The sequence below is a fragment of the Acromyrmex echinatior genome, chromosome 3 (genome assembly GCF_024713525.1).
Source record: "Acromyrmex echinatior isolate Ae372 chromosome 3, ASM2471352v2, whole genome shotgun sequence".
Taxonomy (NCBI): domain Eukaryota; kingdom Metazoa; phylum Arthropoda; class Insecta; order Hymenoptera; family Formicidae; genus Acromyrmex; species Acromyrmex echinatior.
Window position 1 is genome coordinate 7131805 of NC_141854.1, and position 23303 is coordinate 7155107.

The 23303-nt window shown below is 26.9% G+C and overlaps 4 protein-coding genes and 1 long non-coding RNA gene across 11 annotated transcripts; 2 read left to right on the forward strand and 3 right to left on the reverse strand.

The window, feature by feature from the left end:
* Positions 1-2873: 2873 nt before the first annotated feature.
* LOC105151782 (N-acetylneuraminate lyase) lies at positions 2874-7169 on the forward strand. Its single transcript, XM_011065688.2, has 8 exons — positions 2874-3078; positions 4542-4603; positions 4687-4757; positions 5047-5192; positions 5280-5448; positions 5584-5729; positions 6472-6643; positions 6708-7169. The coding sequence occupies exons 1-8, from the start codon at positions 3073-3075 to the stop codon at positions 6866-6868; spliced, it is 933 nt and encodes a 310-aa protein (XP_011063990.1). The 5' UTR covers positions 2874-3072; the 3' UTR covers positions 6869-7169.
* Positions 7170-9282: 2113 nt separating this feature from the next.
* Ccdc58 (Coiled-coil domain-containing 58) lies at positions 9283-11004 on the forward strand. Of its 4 annotated transcripts, none has more exons than XM_011065687.2 (2): positions 9283-9371; positions 10283-11004. In XM_011065687.2, the coding sequence occupies exon 2, from the start codon at positions 10298-10300 to the stop codon at positions 10667-10669; it is 372 nt and encodes a 123-aa protein (XP_011063989.1). In that variant the 5' UTR covers positions 9283-9371; positions 10283-10297; the 3' UTR covers positions 10670-11004. The 4 variants fall into 4 exon arrangements, with proteins under 4 accessions (XP_011063989.1, XP_011063986.1, XP_087260520.1 ...); XM_011065684.2 differs by lacking the exon at positions 9283-9371 and adding an exon at positions 9391-9765; XM_087404394.1 differs by lacking the exon at positions 9283-9371 and adding an exon at positions 9801-9824.
* Positions 10822-14437, reverse strand: LOC105151780 (protein FAM162A). Of its 4 annotated transcripts, none has more exons than XM_011065681.2 (4): positions 14290-14437; positions 12064-12206; positions 11749-11842; positions 10822-11468 (listed from the first exon to the last, which is right to left on the reverse strand). In XM_011065681.2, the coding sequence occupies exons 1-4, from the start codon at positions 14382-14384 to the stop codon at positions 11279-11281; spliced, it is 522 nt and encodes a 173-aa protein (XP_011063983.1). In that variant the 5' UTR covers positions 14385-14437; the 3' UTR covers positions 10822-11278. The 4 variants fall into 4 exon arrangements, with proteins under 4 accessions (XP_011063983.1, XP_011063985.1, XP_087260519.1 ...); XM_011065683.2 differs by having other exon boundaries at positions 14225-14379; XM_087404393.1 differs by having other exon boundaries at positions 14279-14368.
* LOC147910175 (uncharacterized) lies at positions 12609-14049 on the reverse strand. Its single transcript, XR_015544506.1, has 2 exons — positions 13887-14049; positions 12609-13127 (listed from the first exon to the last, which is right to left on the reverse strand). It is a non-coding gene; the product is annotated as an uncharacterized LOC147910175 (long non-coding RNA).
* A 910-nt stretch (positions 14438-15347) lies between the features above and the next one.
* Ltn1 (E3 ubiquitin-protein ligase listerin) lies at positions 15348-23221 on the reverse strand. Its single transcript, XM_011065680.2, has 9 exons — positions 23083-23221; positions 21683-21892; positions 17639-21618; positions 17415-17561; positions 17145-17275; positions 16842-17059; positions 16504-16695; positions 16268-16435; positions 15348-16077 (listed from the first exon to the last, which is right to left on the reverse strand). The coding sequence occupies exons 1-9, from the start codon at positions 23125-23127 to the stop codon at positions 16018-16020; spliced, it is 5151 nt and encodes a 1716-aa protein (XP_011063982.1). The 5' UTR covers positions 23128-23221; the 3' UTR covers positions 15348-16017.
* Between the last annotated feature and the right edge of the window lie 82 nt (positions 23222-23303).

The window sequence follows — 23303 nt, forward strand, 5'->3', positions numbered from 1 at the left end:
ACATATGTGTACATACACACACACACACACACACACACACACACACACACACACACATACATGCACACATTTGCGAAAGTGCATTATAAATGCGGAACCAATCAGAGAAGAGAAGCACTCTCCGTTCCACTCTCCCTTGATTCTCAATGATTTATACGAGTATTGCAAACGTTAAGTGGAACGCACCCCTACAGATTAAAAAAAACTTAAACCTTAAACATTGTACTTTAAAATAAAAGTATTAAATCTTCAACCGCAAGCATACAAATCATTGAACCTCTAATGTGCTTTATTTTAAAGACAAGTATAGAACGTACAAGTATAGAATGACATAGAATCGCATTTAGACTCAAAACTAACCATTACATATAACAAAAGTGTCAACTAAATATTTAATACTTAATATTTAATATGAAAAAAAAACATAATGGTTTGCTATGAATAAATATAAATGTAATCTAATGTCATTCTATATAAACTTATCCTTAAAACATATGAAAGTTCGACGATGCTTGTAATGAAAGATTCAATATTTTTAATTAAAAAACCAATGTACGATTTTAATTAGAGCCCCTTTTTAAATATCTAGCACATTGGATTTACCTATGAATTTTCAAAAATAGTAAAAAAGCTTTTGGAAAGTTTTAACTTTTTTAAGTATTTTTCTCAAAAATCTGACATTAAAAATTCTAAAAAACAATTTTGTTTTCAAATTACAACAAAAAAGCAATAATTTGTATTAGAATAGCAAATAAAATATAGCGAATAAAAAATTCAGATATTTAAAATAACTAAAACTTAACATGTTAATAATCACCATGGTTAACAAGACTTCCAATGTGAAACCAGACGACAGATGTTTTGTTTATAAAATTCTTCAAACTCGGATTGAATTCACTCGTAAACAGCTCCTACATTACTGCATCTAACTGGAAATTTCCCGCCGTTCAGATTTTTCTTCAAAATAGCAACACAGTTTCGGTGAAAAATATTAAACATTATTATAGAATACCTGGCCTACAGCCCAGATTCGCCATGCAATCTGTACATCTTTTTAAAGACCTGACGAAGAATCTGAAAAATAGGAAATTTACGTCGGACACAACAATAGAGAAAGTTGACTACAAGTGGGTTCGATCTCAACCCAAAGAATTTTATAAATAGAATATCCGTTATTTGGTTCATAATGGAAGAAGTTACTAACTGATAATAGTGATTATCAGTTGATCAACATATTAGTTGATTTCAACGTCTGAATTTTTCATTCGCTACGTTTAATTTGACTGTTTCAATATAATTATTGAACTCTATATAATTTATTCTATATATAATTAAATTTATCAAGGAAAATACTTGCTCATATAAAAGCGACATAAATATTGAAAGTATACAATAGAAAGAAGATAAATAAAACAAAATGTCTCAAAATTAAAAAATTTTATATAACATGGATATGTAAGATAATATTTTAAATTTAGAAAATATAATACTTTAAACTCATTTATTTAAAACTACATAAACAATTTTTAATTGTTTATGTAGTTTTAAATAGAACACTAAAATTTTCTCTAATATTCATAAAAATATGAGCTTTTATTTAGTATCTCTTTTCCATATCTCATATTTTCCTTATAGAAATAACATGATTCGTGTAATTTCAATTTAATAATAAATTACAAGAAATCATTATCTATTATTGTTATTCAACAATCAACAAACATGTATATTCAATTTTAGAATAGCTATAGCAGGATAAATTAACTTTTTTTTTAACTAACAATAAGTTAAATTAAAATTAATAACCTTAAAAATTTAACTTAATTAAAATACAAATTAATACATAATAAAATTAATTGAATTAAAAAGTTAAGTTAATAAAAAAAGTAATTAAAAAGTTAAAAGTTAAATTTGAAAACGACCAAAAAACAAAAAAAAATTTGACTATTTTACATAATTTTTTGTATTTTTCCTTTCTCACAGCTTATTTATTGAAAAATCTGATTATTTTTGTTCACACGTAACGATTGTACAATATAAAATTAACAATATTAAAAATCTTTATTTTAGACCGCATATGTGAGAAACACAATCAATACTAGAAATTTAAAATGCCTATTACGGTCGAAGCTGGATCTTCATTGCTTTAAATAATTCAATCTTGAATTACTAATACATTATACATTATATATGTACTTGCATATATACCATATTATAGTCTTTTCGAACTGCGCGCCGAATTGTTTTTCCGGACTATAAACGCAAAAACTAGTAATCATGAATTAAATTGAGCAAACAATTTTTTTTTAATAATTTTTTTAATGCTACTATCAAGCATTATATTATAAAGATGTTAATATATTAAAACTGATAATAAATAGTAATAAGTATATACATTAGTAATTCAAGATTGAATTACTTAAAGCAATGAAGATCCAGCTTCGACCATAATAGGCATTTTAAATTTATAGTTTAAAATTACTTTAGTATAAAATTATATACTCATTAGCCTCTTGCATTGTATCTAAGGATTAACTTCAAAAAACTCAAATTAAAAGTTAAGTTATCGATAAAATGTAACTAAATTAAATTAAAAAGTTAAGAATCTAAAATGTAACTAAATTAAATTAAAATTAATTAACTTTTTAACTTTTTAACTCAACTTTTATCTTTTTAACTTAGCACTACCCAATCCTGAGCTATAGTATTCAAATCTATTATGTGACAAGCTATTAGCGATATTCAATAACAATATTGACTACGACCTTATGCAATTTACTGCACTGGTTTTAAAGTTTCACAAACAAAATTTATCTTATCAGCACTCGACAAGGAAGGCTATATTTAGAGAGAAGAAGATGATATTCATAGTTCGTTCTTATTTCAAAACCTTATGTAATATTTCAAGAAGTTAATACGGTTCTGTGATTGGTCTTTTAATATCTTAAAAGACTGGACATACAACGATCTTGAATATAAGAAGGAATTGTGAACATCAGTCTTAGTTGTTACTTAGTTCTCTTCGCATCAGTACTTTCATAAAATTGTGTACATTAGTGTCACGCTTATAACACAATGTCCGTAAGTATATGACATTCACGGAAATATTTATCACACAAATATAATCGAATTATAAAAAAATATATATAAATATTTAATGTAATTGTCATTCTGTAATAATCATTATATACGATGTATATAATTAATACAAATATAAAATAAAAAAGATACGTATCTCTACTAAAAAATACGCTTAATTGGAGTTATTAATTTATATATTGCTCTTATAAATATTGATCCTGCTAAAATCATATGTCATATAAATTCTCAAAGTCACTGCCATACATTATTCCAGAAGATATCTCATATCACATAATATCAGATAATCATATCACATTAAAATGCCAGTCATGCGTAAAAACGATATACAAAAAGATTTCTAACAAGAAATATCAAAATTTATATTGTAATATTTATTTCCCAATATAAGAAAAATACATATTGCGATTTAGATCTTTCCTAGCAGATCTTGTTTATATTATGATCTACGTACATAATTTCTCAAAAGAATAAAAATTATAAAAGGATTCTAAAATAAAAAAATAATTTAGTCCTGATAGTATACATAAATCTAAATTAGAGATATCTACATTTCATTTCAAAATTCTTGTTTTTTTAATGAATAAAACATTCGAAAATTAAAGAAATTTAAATTTTTTAATATTTAGATAATTTTGTTGCAGTTTCTTAAAAATTTTTAAACAAGAAATAAAAATTTACCTCAAAAGCAACATGTAACTTTTTTTTACATCTAATTTGTTTTTATTATTTAAGTTGGTTCTTGAATAAAGTGCCGAAAATTTGGTGTGCCTCACCAGGGCCCATCCAAAATTATAAATATCTGCATAATTTGGATAAAATATTAAAACGTGTATATTAATGTATGTGTATATTAATGTGTATTTTAATGAAATAATATGAGATATACGATGGTAAATGTCAAGAGCTGGATCTTCATCGAACGAAAACAAGATGAGATTATATTTATTTTTCAAGATTAAATTGATATGCACAAGTTTATTCACGTAAATATCTTTCCAAAATGGAAACGTTGATCTATTACTTTTTTGTGATCATTAAAATCATAATTTTTTAAACTATTGTAATCTCATTTTTTAGAAAAGTCTATGGTAAGATTTATGTGCAGTCAAAGAAGCGTCTGCAAGCCTATCTGTCACTAAGTTATACGTGTAAAGTTACATTTTCAACACTTTTTTCTCTCTTATTTCATCGTTAACCTACTATAGAATTTTGCACATGTTATTTTCAGTACTTTAAAATCATTATAAAAAAAAATTAGACATTTCTATGGTAACTCGATTTACTAAAGAATCATTTTAAATAGAAAATAAAATAAATATATAAAGCAAATTAATAGAGAAAGAATTGTATAAATATTTATAAAACATATACCGCTAATATCAAATTAAATAAAATAAATTACAAAATGTTTTTATAGTACTAAATTAATTTTATGATTGCAGCGATTATCGTATACCTACAGAGGTCTTATTGTTCCCGTATTTACTTCTTTCAATAATGATGGGTAATTATATAATTTGTGTTCTCATAAAATTTAACAATCTAAAATATTAAACTAAATTATTATACCTAATACTTATTTAACAGATCTCTCAATTTGGATATTATACCGCAATACGCAAAATACTTGGCAAAAAAAGGGGTCAAAGGTTTACTTGGTAAATTATCTTTAAGATCAATTTTTTTTTAATTATTAAAATATATACACAAGATGCTTTTTCTATATCTTAAAAAGTATGACTATAATCGATCGCCATACTTTTTAAGATATTTCCTATAGGTTGACAATAAAATGTGTTTAACAAAAGTTGTTTGGCTCTAATAAAGAATTAATTACGTAAAAAGTTTCAAATTGGTTTTTTTTCCTTTTTTTTTTTTAGAAAAAGTCAAAGTCAAATTGAATATTTTTTAAATGAAACTATATATTTTTCTTTCTGTTTTGCATAGTCAATGGCACTAGTGGCGAAGGAATATCAATGTCTGTTGCCGAAAGGAAACTTGTTACCGAAGCCTGGGTAAAGGCAGTAAAAGAAACAAAGCAGCACCTAATGATTCAAGTAGGAGGCGCACCTCTTCCCGATGTTATCGAACTTGTAAGTATATTTGTTGATATACGGATACAGCGAATAATAACATTCATCCCACTTTTAACTGAGTAATAAAACAAAAATAATTTATAGGCGAAACACGCAAGTAATCTGCACGTGGATTCTATTCTCTGCTTACCAGAATTGTACTTCAAACCTAGCACCCCTAAAGAACTGATTGAATACTTGGAAATAGTTGGCAAGGCAGCGCCAAAAACACCGTTATTGTACTATCACATTCCTATGCTGACTAATGTTAACAGTAAGCGATCATTGCACATTTTCAATATATGTATGATATAATCAATGACATAATTTATAAAATTGATATTTTATTGTACACATACATGTATATGTATCACGTCATAAATATCATGTATAAATGTACATTTTGTAGTACACATGGGACAATTCCTTGAATCTATTGGTGACAAAATATCGTCATTCGTCGGTATAAAATTCACCAGTAACAATTTAGAGGAAGGTGCACAAGCATTACATGCCGATAATGGAAAATTTGTTATTTTCCTCGGTAATGATCAGGTATTGAAAAAAAAGTTATTTTAATTAAATGACAATGAACTAATTAAATGAACTAGCGCTTCTTGAACAGAAAATAAGCCAGAAAGCTTATAGTAACTAGCTTATAGTAACTAGCCAGTTACAATGAGTGCAAAAAGTATTTGTACAAGAAAAAATTTTTATAAACAAGTTTCATTTGCAGAAAATAAACATTAATTAATAATTTTATACAATGAATACGTTTTGTTCTAATATAAACGAGCTTCAAATGTGATTTTAAATTTTTTGATTTTAGAAACTAATTCCTCGATTGTAGAAATGCTTTTTGTTCAAATAATATCATTTTTAATTTTGCTTATTTTTAAGATAATATTTTATTAATTACACATCTTTATTTTATTTAATTACACATATTTTTGACACAAAAATGTTAAGATACAGTCTATTTTGTTCTTTATGTATAAATTGCTAATTATCCAGTAAGAAATGACTATTAATCATACATTGACGTTGAATTGGTGTCGAAATCATCTCATCAATATTTATTCAATATTAATTTATGAATTATTCCTTACTGGATAATGTTTACTTTTTAAAAACAAAATTTTTTAAAATTTTCTCTGCATGTACAAATACTTTTTACACTCACTGTAAATGCTAAACTCGATGTCATGCAGTTATTGACTATACTGTTTTATTTTCTATCCAGTTTGCGCGTTCTCCAGTATAATGAAAATATATTTAATTTATTCTGATTCTGTAGTTAATGAACGCTGCGTCTGTATTGGGATTTGATTCCTTCATAGTAACTACCATAAACATATTTCCGGAACATATACAGCAGCTTCTTGCTGTTTACAAGAATGGAGATATATTAAAAGCCAAAGATATACAAGAGAAGCTCACAAGCGCTGTGATTGCTATAATGAAACATGGTAAGTATATTTTTCATCTTATAAAGTGCAGATTGATTGTTATAAAAAAATCAATTATTTGTAGGTAATTGGGTACAGTCTATGAAAGAAGCAATGGTTCTTCTTACCGACATTAATATAGGTCTACCTCGTCTACCACTTAAACCTATTTCTTCTGATGCTGTAGCAATTATGACGAAGGAATTAACAAACTTAGGATATCAGCCAAAAGTTAAACATTATTGAGAATATCTTAATTCTTTCTTCAATTTATCACGTTTGTGTGCTTTATGTGCACCATATTATAATATAGTGTCATAAGGCATCACATTTCAGATTTTCTAATGAATTGTTACTAATCATGAGCATAAATATTATAATGTAGTGTCTTTCAAAAATGTATTATACAGCAATTAAAAAGATTAACTTATATATAATAGTGTACAAAATGAATGAAAGTTGTGATTGTTATATATATTGCGTTATATATATTTTGTATATTAATTGTGTGTAAAATATAAATAATTATATAATTTATGCAGTATAAGTTTTTGCAAGTACGTATACTCCAAGCGAAAAGTTTTAAAACATTTTTTTAAAATTAACATTTTTAGAAATATTTACAAAAATATTTGTTAATATGTTTTTTAACAATAATTCTTCAGATCTAATAAAATAATAATTATTGTATCTAAAGAATTATTGTTAAAAAAAAATAAATTCTTATAAATATTTGAATAAGTAATCCTAAAAAAGTTAATCAATATTTAAAAGTGTTTCCAAACTTTTTATTTGAGGTGTAGTGTTTCAATTTATTTTTTCATATATTCTTATAGTAACATTAGGTTTAATAATTATCGTAATAAGTGAATAATGATAAATTTTACTCAGCACGTATATAAAAATAAGATTTATTTTTGTATTTGTCAAATATTTGTAAAGTTATTAATTTTCATAGAAATTGTTTATGTTTAATTTATTCTTTGTCGTATTAGTTTTTATTTTATTCATTCTGAAGAGAAAAATATAATGAGCCAAAACATAAAAGAAAGTTTAACATTTTGTAATGAAAGTTAGAGATTGAAACGAGAATTTTAACTCGAGAATCATCGAAATAATCAAAACAGAATGAAAATACACAAAATATTTATATATCTACAAACACATACACATACGTGTGGAACAGAATGCTGATAATTAAATGAAATTTAATTAAATGAAATTAATTTAAAATTTTACTCAATTTTTAGTTTCTCCTTTTCAATTATCAAATAGATATATACATACAATGCCATATATCTCTATCAACTATATTATACACTTTATTAGTAGATTTATTATGTAATTATTATATCTTTTAATTATAAATTATTAATTTTTAACTTAATTATTAGTTTTTTAATTAACCGATCGCGAAATTTTATTCAAGCGTCATTTAATTTGTGTGTGTGTGTGTGTGTGTGTGTGTGTGTGTGTGTGTGTGTGTGTGTGTGTGTGTGTGTGTGTGTGTGTGTGTGTGTGTGTGTGTGTGTGTGTGTGTGTGTGTGTGTGTGTGTGTGTGTGTGTGTGTGTGTGTGTGTGTGTGTGTGTGTGTGTATTAGAGCCTATAATCAGAGTGGTCATACGAGAAATGACGTCATATTTTAGCGAAATTCTGCGAGAGAGAAAGAGATATACGGTCTCAGTCTATCCAACAGACTGTCAGTTTTAGGGTTAGGTGCAGCAGCATTGAACGACATAGATATGTAAAGGTACATTGATAAAAATAAAATTATCGAAATGATTTTAGAAATATGGTTGGATGTACAATACCGTTTTGTAACAATTCATTAAAAAAAGGGTATGTAATGAAAATAATTCCAAAAGACACAGAACGCCGAATGAATTCGTTAAAGAGTATAAATGGCAAATATAAAAATTAGACACTGTCAAAAAATTCATCTGTATGTGAGGTAAAGTAATTTATTCTTTATAAATAATGTATTTAAAATATTAAAATAAAAATGTAACATAAAATATACACAGATTAATTATAATATCTGAAGACACGACAGTGTCTTGGCACTAAGTATATGTATAGTCATTACATTGGTTACGAATTTAATTCTTCTCTTTTTGTCGTAATCTTTTCAATTATATATCATTGCATTGTGAGTCTAAATTAAATAATATGATAATTACGATATTTAATATATAATATTTTATGAAATGGTATATACATATATAATATTTTTCTGAATTTTTGATTTCTTTTATATTATTACTGCATTTTGCTCCTAAAATGTAAGAACAGAGAATGGATAATAAACTAGCGCATTTAATAGCGCAAATAATGTGCAATAAATAATGTTTTGTATAAAGTAATGTGTTCAATATTACAAAATATACAATATTGCAATAGTACAAAATAAATGAAATTTTATAATAAATAATATAAAAAATGTAAAAGTTTTATTATTTTATATGCAATATTTATTTATTATCATTTTTTAATTTGTCACAATTTTTGAGCATGAATTCAAAATTTAGAATATAATGCGTTTAAAAAACTGGAGGGAACGGCTATAACATGGCGAACCAATCACAAGTAATACCTTTAGGTGTCACTCTGATTGTAGGCTCTCTAGTCGTATCCAATTCAAGAATTAACTTTAACGTGTATTTTTGCTATAATATATGTAACGTAAGCTATAGTTTAGTGTTATCTGGGCATAATTCCTGAACGCAGCCCAGTGCAATAAACATTAAGGCTGGTATTCACAATCGATTCTTATTTCCCAGACGGAATTACATATTTTAAAAAATTATTTTTATTAATCCCAAATATTTAAATAAAGTATTTAATATTTCAAATGTTCGATCAAGATATTTGAACTAGTGGCGTAACATGAAAATAAATAAATATAAAAATTTATCAATCATTGATCTGAAATAAAGAATATTACGTTGACAAAATGCAATTTAAAAAAATATAAAAACGAGTAGATTTTAATTTAAAAAATTCTCTTATCATCCCTTCCATTTCAACTTGCAATGAATCTCGTTCGAACTTGATCGTGTGTGTGCGCGTGACCCGTGTAACTTTCCAACCTAAAAAAATGGAAGCCACGAGTGTGGAGTGTAACGATTTTTTAGAATTTCAGGTATTTTCGATAGCGGGGCTTAACATAACACTCGTGCATTTGCACACCGCATTATACGAGTATATCAAACATACATATATTTAACAATGCTTAAGTTAATTTAAAATAAAATATTAAAATTTTTTTTAATTGATGCCGGTGGTTATTATCTTACATATTTATATGATACAAAAGAATTATGCTGTGCTACAAAGAAAGATTACTTAAAAATTAATGATACGTAGAATCTCAATGTTATTGTCAAAGTTACGTCTTTTTCTAGACGTATTTGTATATGGGCAACTTTAATGAGAGGTTAGGAACGTGTTTGTACGTGAAATTAGCTAACAATAAGTGCAACAGAAATATGTATATTTAAGTTCAAATATATAATGTAATCATTCATTCACATTTCTACGTATACCTTCATGTACCTTCTCATTTTTTAAAAATATCAATACATAATTGTATTCAGATTATATGTATAATTACATGATAAATATACAAGTAAAATAAAAACATGCAATATGTATTTCAGGATACGTTAAAAAAGATGCGACAAATAGATGATAAAATAATTTACATGCTGAACACTACAATTCCTACTGAATCCTTCAAAGGTCAAGTGGATCCTACCACGCAGTGTAAAGACTTGTTCCAGCAAATAGAATCTGAGCACAAACAGAGGACACAAGCGATTACAAGATGCGTGGACATTACTAAGCAAAGAGTAATGCAGTTAAAAAATTTGAGAGAGAATGGTGATGAAAATCCGACGTTAATAAAAAATTTGAGAAATGAACAGACCAAATTAAGACTGTTATGGTCTGAGCTTAATATAGAGGAAGTTATAAAAAAACGTACAATACAAGTGTATTACGAGAGGTGCCGTGGATTCTACAAACCATTACACGTAGACACATAGAATTTCCGAATAATCTGAAGATTGACACATGATTATTTGAATGCTATTATTGAATTGTTACAATATAATTATATATATAGTAATTTTGTAAACTGACTGAAGTTCGTCTCTTAAATCATTGTTATTTTGTGATGATGTACAATATATATTGATTCTCTTGTAAGAATTTATTGTAATTGTTCATTATATACAAGGATAATTACACAGATTACAGATTATATATTTAAATATTATAGCAATCAGAATGCTTACTAAATTTAATGAGAATCGGACATTTCATTACATACATATATCAACGATCTAAATGTAAATAAAATACATAATTTTACAATAGATACTTGTACATACATAGAATGTATTTTATTACCGCTTTGTTACTACGAAAGATTTGGAAGAACAGCCTTATATATTACAAATACAAATTATTAGAACGATCAAAAATTAAATGTTTGTTATATAATATCTTTATTATTGTTAAAAAATATCATGTGGAAATCTCATTTTTAAATAATAACTAATCGAGATTTATAATATCCATCTGTGCTTCCCAGAAAATTTATTCTAAAGATTAAATCCTAAAGATTTCTATATTTTCCTAATATTTACAATCTATGTCTTTTTATTTTCTGTGATGATTTCTTCGAGCCACTTTTCTCTTTGTTTAAACAAACTTTCTCCTCTTTTAGCATCTCGTTTTCCAAGTAATACAGCGCCTATACAACCAATTATGGTAAAAACTATCATATAATTACATGTCTTGATTCGTGCTTTACTTCTTGCACCAAGTATACAGTCCACTCTGTTTAAGAAAACATTTACTTATTAGATGATATAAAATAAGTTAATCACAAAAAAGCTTATTACATATGAAAAATGTTATAAATATATTTCTTAAATCCAAAATTTACTTCAACAATAATATTATGAGTTATATTTCTTACAATTTTGTGATTGTCATTGTTAAAAGGTTCCACTAAAGATAAATCAATTTCAAATATATCGAAATTTATGTTTTTGTATTAAATTTCTATTTTTTGTTAAATGATTTCATATGGTATAAAAATAGATGCAACACATACGTAACATCCTTAGGAACATCTGCAATACTCGGATATCGTTTTACCCAAACAAGTATTTTCTTGTCAAAATTAGTTACCCGATGCATGCGTGTACCTATAAAATGTGTACATATAGAAATTACATTTTTATTTTATATATTGCACATCTTTTAGAATTAAATCGTAAATTAAGTAGGAATTTGTAAATTACTAATAATAAACTTTTAAGTAATAGTTCTTGAAAATAAATTTAACTACAAACAAGATTCTATTAATCAATTTTATTATTAAGCATTAATTTGTATATAGAAAGTATTATATTTATCTTATCCTTACCTATGACACTTTCCTTTGTAGGTTCATTGCTTGTTTGTGCAGGAATTTTATCTACTTTATTAATTTCTCCTAAAATACTGCTACGAGTAAAATATCGTGTTATACGTAACTGAATATTACGAATAAATTGTCCTGACAGCATTCTATAAACAAAAATAATTGGTATATTAATATAGAATAAAATTAATAGGTATCTGAACTTCTTTTCTAGTTTTTATATAAAATTATTTTACAGAGTATTTTCGAGATAATCTTTCGAAATTTAAAGTGTCAATGTTATTTTTATAAAAATTTCTTTACCAAATTACAGAAAAATTTTACATATGGAAAAATAAAAATTTATGCAAAAAATATTCAAGAACTTATATAAAAGAAAGAATATATTAATATTAGAGAATATTGACTTATTTCAGATAATTTTATCTGAATACACAATTTTATTTTCAAAAAGCAATGTTATAAAGTAACAAACGTTTAATTTTAATCATTAGACTGTTTTATAAAACAATGCTGAAAAGAAATCTCTTTAGTTCTTTTAAAAGAGCTTTTCTTTTATTTCAACATAAAAAAAAATTTAAAATTTCTTTTTTAATTCTTTTATCCAGATTTTAAAAAATTTAATGCTATATTCAAAAAGTGCAGCATTAATAACCAATTTATAATCTCGTTGAAAAATTATCGAAAGTCAAAATTTTGATGTTTAAAATTGTTGCTAAAATACCATTAGTAAATAGCTGAAATCCCTTGTCTTTAAAATTATGCATCTCTAATTAATTTAATTAAATGTATGTAAAATGCAACCGAATATCATAAAATCACATATGTATACATAATAAATTCAAATAAAAGAAGTGATTATATAAAAATTGAGTTCACTGATTAGGCAATTATTAAATCTTTGCATAATAATAAAAATTCATAATCTGACATAATACAAAATCTCATTATACAGATTAAAAAGCAAGTGCTTTGTGAAAAAAACTACTTAATAAAAATTGGAATCGACATATTGCATCTTACGGCAATGTGGAAATCAATGCTAAGATATGATATCTACACAGTCTCTGCAAAATATAAAATATAGTACAGTTATTGTAGTTATTGTAATAATAATTGAGTATTTTATAATTATTAGGGCACTAATACACGATTATTTTAATTATTACAACAGAAAATATATTTTTTAAAATAAATAAAAATGATTAACGTTTCGCAATATAATTACACAATACTTCACACATTACGATAACAAATTTTGTTTTTATAATTATAATACTATTTTTATTTCCTCTCTTTTTCTTCTTTAATCAGAAGTTTTAATCAAATATCTCACTATAATGCAGAGAATATAAGCAATAAACAAAATGTTATAGAATTCTATGATAAATTAACTAAAAATTACATTTGCAATTCTGTTGATTTGTCAGTATAAAGTCTATTAATATAATCTAATATCTTGTACCAACAGAAAGAGATCTCAAGCTCTTAAAATCTGTTATTTTAAAATAAAATTAATATTAATATTATTTTTAAATAAAATAAATGTATTATCATTTTGTTATCGTTTTGTGTATTCTTAGCAGAATCTATTGTTTGCTGGCATTCTGCTGATAAAAATTTGAATAATTTGCAAAATTTAAGTTTTTCAACAAATTTAACTATTTGTGATATGGTGTAGGATAAAGAAAAAATTTAATGTGAGATTTAATTTAGTAATTATCATTGTGCTATTTTTAGGTTATGTTGTGTCTATTAATAAAAAAATTTAATTTCTGCAAAGTTACGGCGTAGTGAGCTATTAATTACTCTGCAAGAAATATTACGTTTTATGTTTTCTCTCCTATGATACATTTAATATCATTATTCATTTATTTAGGAATCAATTGCAAATTAAAGTCTTGCCCAGCTGTTCGAGAGTCATTCGTCACATAATCATACAAAGTTTCTTAATATGCATGATATATTATAAAGTTCTATGTGAATAATACGCACTTTTTTTTTTAAATAATTACTGTGTGCTCAGAAATAGTTTGTAGTACAAACAAGAACCATTCCACTGCTCTTTACGTACTAATTTATGCATTTACTGATCTGTCTTCTGTACTAAACTACACTAGACTAGCACTTTCTTTTTCACTTTCAACAAATATCAAACATATACCTATCTTACGTCAAGTTCCAAAAATGTACACTACTTCAGCCACAGAAAACAGACCTTGTGCCTACCTGTCTGGTCTGATTATGTCTCCGACACACCAGCAATGTTTGTCGCGCGCGATACGCAATATCCAATGAGTGTATAGCTTTATTGATGTTTTCATTCTAAAGATATACTCTCATTGGATATCGCGTCTCGCGCGCGACGAACATCGTGTTGATGTGCCAGAGCCATTAGATGGGTTAGACCTTGGCATTGACACTCGAGTTACTAACGAGATATTATTAAAGACCGACATTCTTACGGGAATTAGCGTTCTTGTTAAAATTTAATTAAGAATAGGAAACTAATAATATAGTACTAATTTTATGATTATTAGTTTTGTAAAATACATACACACACAAAACTATTTAATGCCTAGTTATATTTTGGTCTTAAACGGAGAGCACAGACTCTTGCATAACGCATAACACATAAGACATAAGAAATTCAATCAGAGTTCTTTATTTCATGGAAAGGAAGAAAACGAAGAACTTTGATTAGTACATTTTCTCATGCATTACGTGTTATGCGTTATGCAAGAGTTTGTGCTTCCCACTTTAAAATTCAGCCAATGGAATAGATTTCATTTAGGACTAACAGCTCTATTTGATCTAGTTGAATTTTAGGATTTTAGGGTTGACCCAAAGCATAAATCGTTAATATAAATATTTGGTTAATATATTATCAAATTTATGATCTTTTATTACGTAATGCTCCGTAAATATGTACTTGTAATGCTATATCTTTATATACTGCCGCATCATTTTTTTTATAGTTATTATCTCTTTTGATAATTAATTTCGGACGATAACAGTTAAATCGTCGATCGCAGTTTTAAATAAAAATTCGAATATTTGAATTATGTCTGTCAGCAAATTTATATCAATTATCATTAATGTCAACGTTCAATTACCTACGAGCCCTCAGGATCCATTTTGTGAGGACAAAAATTGCCCAGGGTAGATGACCTATAAATTCAAATGAGGTACAATTATTAAAAATATATCTTTATGTATATTATTATATATTTATTTTTCTTTAAGTAACTTTCCTGTGATAATAAAAACAAGATTATATAATCTACTTTTCTTTACAACTTAAAATTAATTCTGTTGAATATATACACATGTCTTAAACACTAATTTCGTATTTCTATATATCATATAATGAAGATATTTTTTTTTATAACTTAAAAATAATTTTATTATATATATATATATATATATATATATATATATATATATATATATACACACACACACACGCGTACGCGTGCGCACGCACGCACACATGCACGCACACATGCACGCACACATACATACACATACACATACACATGTATATTTAAATGGAATACTATATTTTCGTATTTTTATTATACAAAATGAAAATTAATCTGCGCGTATAGATTATATTGATTTAAAAATGAAAAAATCAACAGAATAACAGAAATCATCATGAGAAGCAATAATAAATAAAAAAGAGAATTCTCTTGTCTGTGTTATGCAAGTTGTTCGAATATATGTGTGGTTATGCAATTATTTCTCCTTGCAATTATATTGTCTTATAGTTTGTTGTATAATACATTACGTTATATCACATTATGCGTTCAATTTTTGTTAAATTAATTTTATAATACATATATTTATTTTGCGTAATTTCTCCTTTTCATTCACTGTAATGTTTTAACTTCATTTTGTACCATGGATAATTTGTTTCTATGTAAAAAAAAAACAACATCTTTTCAAACCAGATTAAAATACGTTTCTGCAAATTGGACAGGTAGATTTTTGACTTGTACTGAACCACTTGTACTGAAATAAAAAATATATATATATATAATATATAGAAAGATATTACGACATATTTGATATATATATAAGTTATAGTAATATATAATATTATATATAGATATATAGATATATAGATATATATAGATATATATAGATTATAGTAATATATAATATTAAAAATAATAAATGTTAATAAATAATATATGCTCACCAAGCAGCGAGTATGAAACTTCTTACGACAAGTATGACATGACAATTTTGGTACTTGATATGTACTGATATGGAAAATGCTAAAGCATATATAACACTCTTCGACACCGGCAAATTTCTTGTCCAAATTACGTTTCCACATTAAAAGACCGTCCCAAACAGAGCCATTCTATAAAAAATATATATATTTGGAACATATATTTCTTAATATATACATATAAACATATTGCGACTTACTTGATGTGTGAGAAGTTTAGACAGTTGCATATGACAATTTTTCCATTTTGCCATACCATCTATCTGTTGACCAGATTCTACTTTCACTCTACCTAAAGGATAGTTTGGTGGTAGCACTATGCTTAATTCTAATTTTGTATCTTCCATTTGATACACAGCTACTACTTCCCTTGCTGTTGAATGTACTTTTACCTATAACAACACAAAGCACACGATATTAAATTTGACAATAAACAGAAATTTTAAAATACAACTTATTGAAATAATGGCTTAAATAAATCTTTAATCTCAAAATTTGTATATGGACGAAGCAGAATTTGCGAGAGAAAAAAACGTACCTGCATATTTTCAACATTAGCCAATTGTAATCTGCTATAAAGAAGCTCATCTTCACATAACATAGGACTAACATAATGACTTGTAATCTTATCTACTGTTGCACTGACTCTGCTATCAACTGTACTTAGCCATTGTCTAACTAATACTGGTAGAAGCCGCAAACAATTTGTATATAACCAACATACAATATGGTCTAATCTCTCTTCCGTCCAACTTTCTATAATATACATATATTGCAATGTAATAAAACAATATATAATAAATCAAATTTTATGTAAATGTAATATTAATTTTAATAGTACCTTTGAAACAAAAAACTGGAGCAGTGGTAAATAGTTCTAACAGTTTTACAGTTTTATTTTTATTATCTTGTAGCGCTTCCATAGGTATTAACTTGAAGATATTATCCAACAGATAAGGGAAAAGTTTAATTCTAAAATTTATAGTAAATGATAATTAATAAAAAATATAATAAATAAATTTTAAATGTTATAAGTAATAGGACATATTACTTATAGGAGAAATGAAAAAAAATCACAGAAATGTTGCATTATAATACTTAAAATATTTACTTCAATATTTCAGCATATTGATATCGTAAATTACTATGAGACTTTTCGCAGATATCTAATACAATTGCCCATGTTAATAGATATCCTAACGTATATGTGTAAGAATCTGTAAACGGTTGGATTGTGCAGGTAACTGTATCACATAATCTAAAAAAAGACAATATTACAATAAATGATTAAAAAAATATGATTCAATTAAAATTTAATATAAAGCAGAGACTCACTTGAATTCCATAAGCATTGTATTTATAATAGTCTGTATATTTGATAGTACTTCTTCGAATTTTTTAATATTGAGATTGCTCGCCTCGAAGTTATCAGATTCAACAAGAATTTTATCATGTTGTACAAGTTCCGGTACCATATATTTCAATGCGTAATAGGCACCCAATTGAATGCTAGGAACAGGAGATTGTAGTAATTTCAGAGATAGCATTAACATCTTGTTGAAATCAATCGTTTCGGTTTGTTCATCATAATTTTTGAATAATATGCTACTGTCAAATGCACAAATTGCCTCTCCCAAATAATTCAATGGTATAATAGATTTTATAATATCCGTACTTTGATTGCATAAATCTGCATAAAATATCCAAGTTTGAATAATGCCATTATATATATTGCCAGCAATTACATTTTTCCATTCATCCAAGAGTGTTGAAGGTAATTCTGGTATTGGCTTCAATTTATGTTTGTTCATCAGAGTTTCAACTGCATAATACAATTGACTAAATGCTATTATCAACATTGTTATTTTAATGTCACTATAATTATGTTTGGCGTTGTTATATAACTGTTGCCACTTTGTGAGAAATATCAAGATAACATCCCAATATTCTTGTTTCAACTTCTGCGGAATATGTTGGACAACTGTCTCAAACAATCTTATAACTTCTAGCTGCAAAAACAATTTATCCCATGAAATAATAGAAATATCATGATCCAAAACTGCAGAAAGTTCATTAAAATGTAATGTAATTATATGATCTATAATAGGATCATATAGTGAAGGAGGTTGATCTTTGGGAATGTCAGATATCATAGTTCTTGTGGCAATTATTGAATATATTTCGCCGTGTGTTAATATTTGCGAAACATTTTGTGGCCAATTTAAGATTTGTAATATTTGAATATTTGTTTCATCATCATATTCTCCTACAATTTCATTACTGCTGTAATTTTCAAAATATTTCATGATATTCTCAAGTTGATCATTCGAGAAAAATTCATTGTAATGTGTGTAAATTATATATGGTAGCATACATCCATAACTTTTCTGATTTGTTTGTATACGTGATAATATATCATCATGGATATTCTTTGTAAAATATTTATGCAAATTAACAAAACTTTTTTTTAATAAATTACGAAGTTTTTTAACATCATTATAATATTTAGTGGATTTATAATGTTTACTGTATATGTTTACTATGCTAACTACGTATATAATATCTATTAATATTTCCGTGATTCCTGGTAAATTTAAATCGTTTAATTCAAAATTTTCTTCTTCTGAAACTATAGCATTTTCTGAATCAATGTCTTTTAGTCTCTCATACAGATTATTAAGCAAATCTGTGATAAATAAAGCCCATGATAAGCAACTTATTGTATTATCCGAAGAGATATCGTTTATTATATTGATAGATGTAGGTTGCTGTAAAATTTGTATTTTCTTCTCAACATTTGACATATATAAATAGCCTGTTAACATTTCACCATATATTGCAATAACGGTTATCTCTTCAATCCACAACTTTATGTCAGATGCCGTTAGGAATGACAGAATAGTTTCTTCAACGCAATCAAATTTTGTTATGTCAATATTATTAATTATAACTTCTAAAACATCCGTTGCCAAATTAACTAATGTACTCTTAGTAGGATTTGCATGTATATTATATATTTTACTCCAGATAATAATACCGTATCTTTTAATAAGATTATTAAATTCAAAAATAGACAATATTTGACTACTTTCTACGAATCCTTCTTTCCAACAATTACGTATAGTATCAGCAGTTAAAGCATCATGTTCTCGAGTGCATAATTCAAAAAGTGTTTCCAATATTTGTACAGCACTTAATATCGCTCGATTATGTTTCCACATTAAAGTCATCAATTTCGTAATAAATGCAACAAATTGCATGGAACAAGTATCATCTCTTCCATTTAATGAATCACATAGAATCGATACAATTTCACTTGTCCCTTCATTATTTATTAATAAATCTCTAATTTCCGGAATTTCAAAAGCTGATAAAATCAAATTTTGATTTTTTTCGAAATCATACTGTTCATCACTGCATGAAGCAATTTCTTTGGTCATATCAACTAATAGTTTAGGTATATTAGCTTGTGTATACCATTTTTTAATTACGCTATCATTTCTGTTATGTTCAGATAAACAGCAATATACGACATTTCTTATTATTGCAATATCATTTAATTCGATTAATGATTTTAGAACTGTATTCTTTTCTGCGTCATTTATATATGTAATAAAATAGAATAATAGTTCAAGAACTTGTTCAGCCATTTTTGATTTTTGCATCAATAAAGGTTTCAAGCTCTTATCGTAAAACTCAAAGAAGTTCTCATCAAATTTAAATGATTTTGAAAATGCAATGAATAATTCCTTACTTGCAAAATGTTTTATAAGTTTATTCAGCTGTTCGATATATTCTATGTTTTGATGATTATTTATTGATACGTTTATCGAATTAAAGTAAATTGTACAAAGTCCATTTACAAACTTGCAAAGTTCCGCATTAAAAACAGTATCCGCATAAACATCGACAACTTTTATCTTTGGTTCGCTCACAGTAACTGAATCACTTGGATCGGAAAATTTTACTTTTAACTTCTTACGAGTGCGATCTGGTACATCTTTCAAATTTAACAAGAATTCGATATGAAAATCTTTTCCATCTGTATATGCGATCCCCTTTGACATATTCATATATCTTTCGAACAATAATGGCAATTCAATCCAGAACTGTTTCATTAAAGAAATGTATGATTTATATTTCTCATTATTACGATTTTTACTCCAATATCTTATTAGATGCGTAATCTCGATAAAACAATATTGTTTCATAAAAATACTATCCGTCATGCAAGCTTCTATAACAGGCATAAGCTGTTCCTTAAGGAGCCGAACGCATAAATCTACATTTTCGGCGTTTATGAGGATCGAATAACGCAAACATTCAATGAAAGATGTTGTTACAGCAAGCGTTTCTGAACGGCTCATTTGCACACTTTTGACAGAAAATCCTTGACGCATATTGTTAAAGAAATTCGTATACAGATTAGTGAGATCAATATTAAACTTTGGAAATTGACTGACAAAGGGTAGCAGATTTGGGTAAACAGTGCTAGCACAACACTGGCCACCGGATCGTAAAGTGTGCCATAATTTTGGGAGTACGAGTTTATTAATATTTACTACAAGATGCCAATCATCAATTTTCGTTGTAGCTATGAGCATTGATTCCCATACAACTGATAAAATTACAGGTTCAGATTCATCAAGACTATTCATGATAGTGGTCACTGTCCTTTTCTTTTCATTTTCTAATAATTTTCCCACGTTTTCCATTATCGATGTCAATACATTGAAAAAAGCTGTTTTTATTGGCAAAGCATCGTGTTTAGCCAGTTTCCAAAATCTTGAACTACTTAAAATTTTATTGTGAATCTCCAAGGTTTTATCGATTTCATCAAGCGGTACTTTCTTGAAGTAACAATTATATCCTTGGAGATTTGCTACCAGTACTCTTTCATATTTAGCTTCCATTTCTTCATTAGTAAGAGACTTCTGCGTCGATAACGTTTGAGCCGTGTGCACAATTACATTGTTGCTAATGTATAATAAAATTTCGCACTGGCAATGAATAATCGCATTAACTATTTTCCAAGGTGGAAATGTGCTGTTAAAAGAGTTGGTAGCAGCTGATGCCGCCGGAGGATATGTGTCATATTGAGAGGTAAACCAAGCACCAGCCAATTGTTTCAAATACATTGCAATACCTTTGCCTACACGCTTGACAAGAGCTGCATGTGCCAACTGTGCAGCTTCTCTCACTCTGTGATCTATATCAATAGACAGAGCACAATAAAATCTTGGCCAAAACGGTAACGTACCTTCTACCGCTGAGAATTCTGCATCTTGACATAGAGTTGCAAATTCTTGTAATGCCTGCACATACATACATTAGTTTACAAAATCTGTAAATTGATCAATGACTAAACAAACTAATTACCTTAAATTTTGTCGTAGCATCTTTCTTGCTCATCTTTTTTAATATAACTTGAAAATTAGAATCTATATTGTTCATCTCAATCTCGTTTAGGGAACATAAGGATAATCCAGGCAGAACAGGAACATATCCTCCGTCCTTAACTGCCGAGAATCCAACAAAATTAGGCATTGCGGTTCCCAAAAGTTCTGCACTACGGCTACTATTTGATGGCTAAAAAAATGTTAAAAAATTGTACAATTAAATATTAAGAAAATATCATTAAGAGTACGAAATAATATGAATTATTATATTTACAAGGAGAGGACACAGTGCATTTATCATGGATTGTGATTTCTTTCAATATAGTGAATCTATATAAAAAAATAAATATAGTATCATGTGAGTTATATTTAAGCGTTTTGAATAAGCCTTGTAAATAATAGTTTTTAACGTATGAAAGGACTAGTTATATAGAAAATTTAATCCCGATGAAATGAATTAGTTTTTACTTATTTCACATATAATATGAACAAAAGATGTCACAAGATTTAATAATAATAATTTAATAATAATTTAATAAATAGTTTTTGAGCTATGGCATATCTGTGCTTGAGTTTTACACTTTTACAAGTTTTACATCTTTGATACACGATGGTTCAAAAACTATCCATTTGAACTATTATTGAGTCATTCAACAAAATCCTTGGACATCGCATAATTTATTTTTAATGTAGGTTCATCATGTTGAAGGAAATCAGAATTCGTGACGAATCCACTGTGTTCTCTCCTTGTTAATAAGCAAAATATTAGCAATTTATTAATAGATTCGAATATTGCAGAATATTGCAATCAGACTGATATTACCTAAGTTTGTATTAAGCTAATATTCTGCATAGTCAACATGATCTGAAATTCCAGCAAAAACCAAACAAATACCAAAGAGACTGTTATTTCATAACCATTTAAACAGAATATATCATTTAAATAGTTACGAAATAGCAAATTCTACTTTCAGTTTCTATACACAATTCAATCATCATTTCTGTTAACAGATTTTATTATTGAATTTCTGCTGGCACTTCGTAAAAATAAAATTTCTAACAGACACTTTGTAAAATCTGTTTTTGACTTATAACAAGCAAATTATCTGTTCGTAATGATAAGTATGGGTGATAAGCTGGGTGACGACATATATTATAGATTTGTTAGTAGATTTGTTCTTTGTAGCTGAATCTTTTATACATTTTATTTTCTCCTCTGTCTCTGCAACGTTGATATATCTATCATATCTATTTCATTTTGAGGCAAAATACAGAATGCAACTACAAGGAACAGATCCAATAAACGTGATAGGTTATATTATAAAATTATTATTGCACGCGTAATTTATAATCAAGTGATTACGTATAATTGATATTTACTCGGGCATTATTCTTGGTACGTTGTGCCTGCTTATTTTTACCCATGGTGACACTCTTAGGATGAGGTAAGAGCGTTTAACGATTAACGAAAATTTCGAGCCACCTCCGTGCTGGACGTGACGTTCATGTCAGCTGACAACATAACCTTAAATGAGTATCCATGATCCATCCCGGGTTCGATCCCAGGTACTCCACATATCGCGATTTTTCCGCGCTGTTTA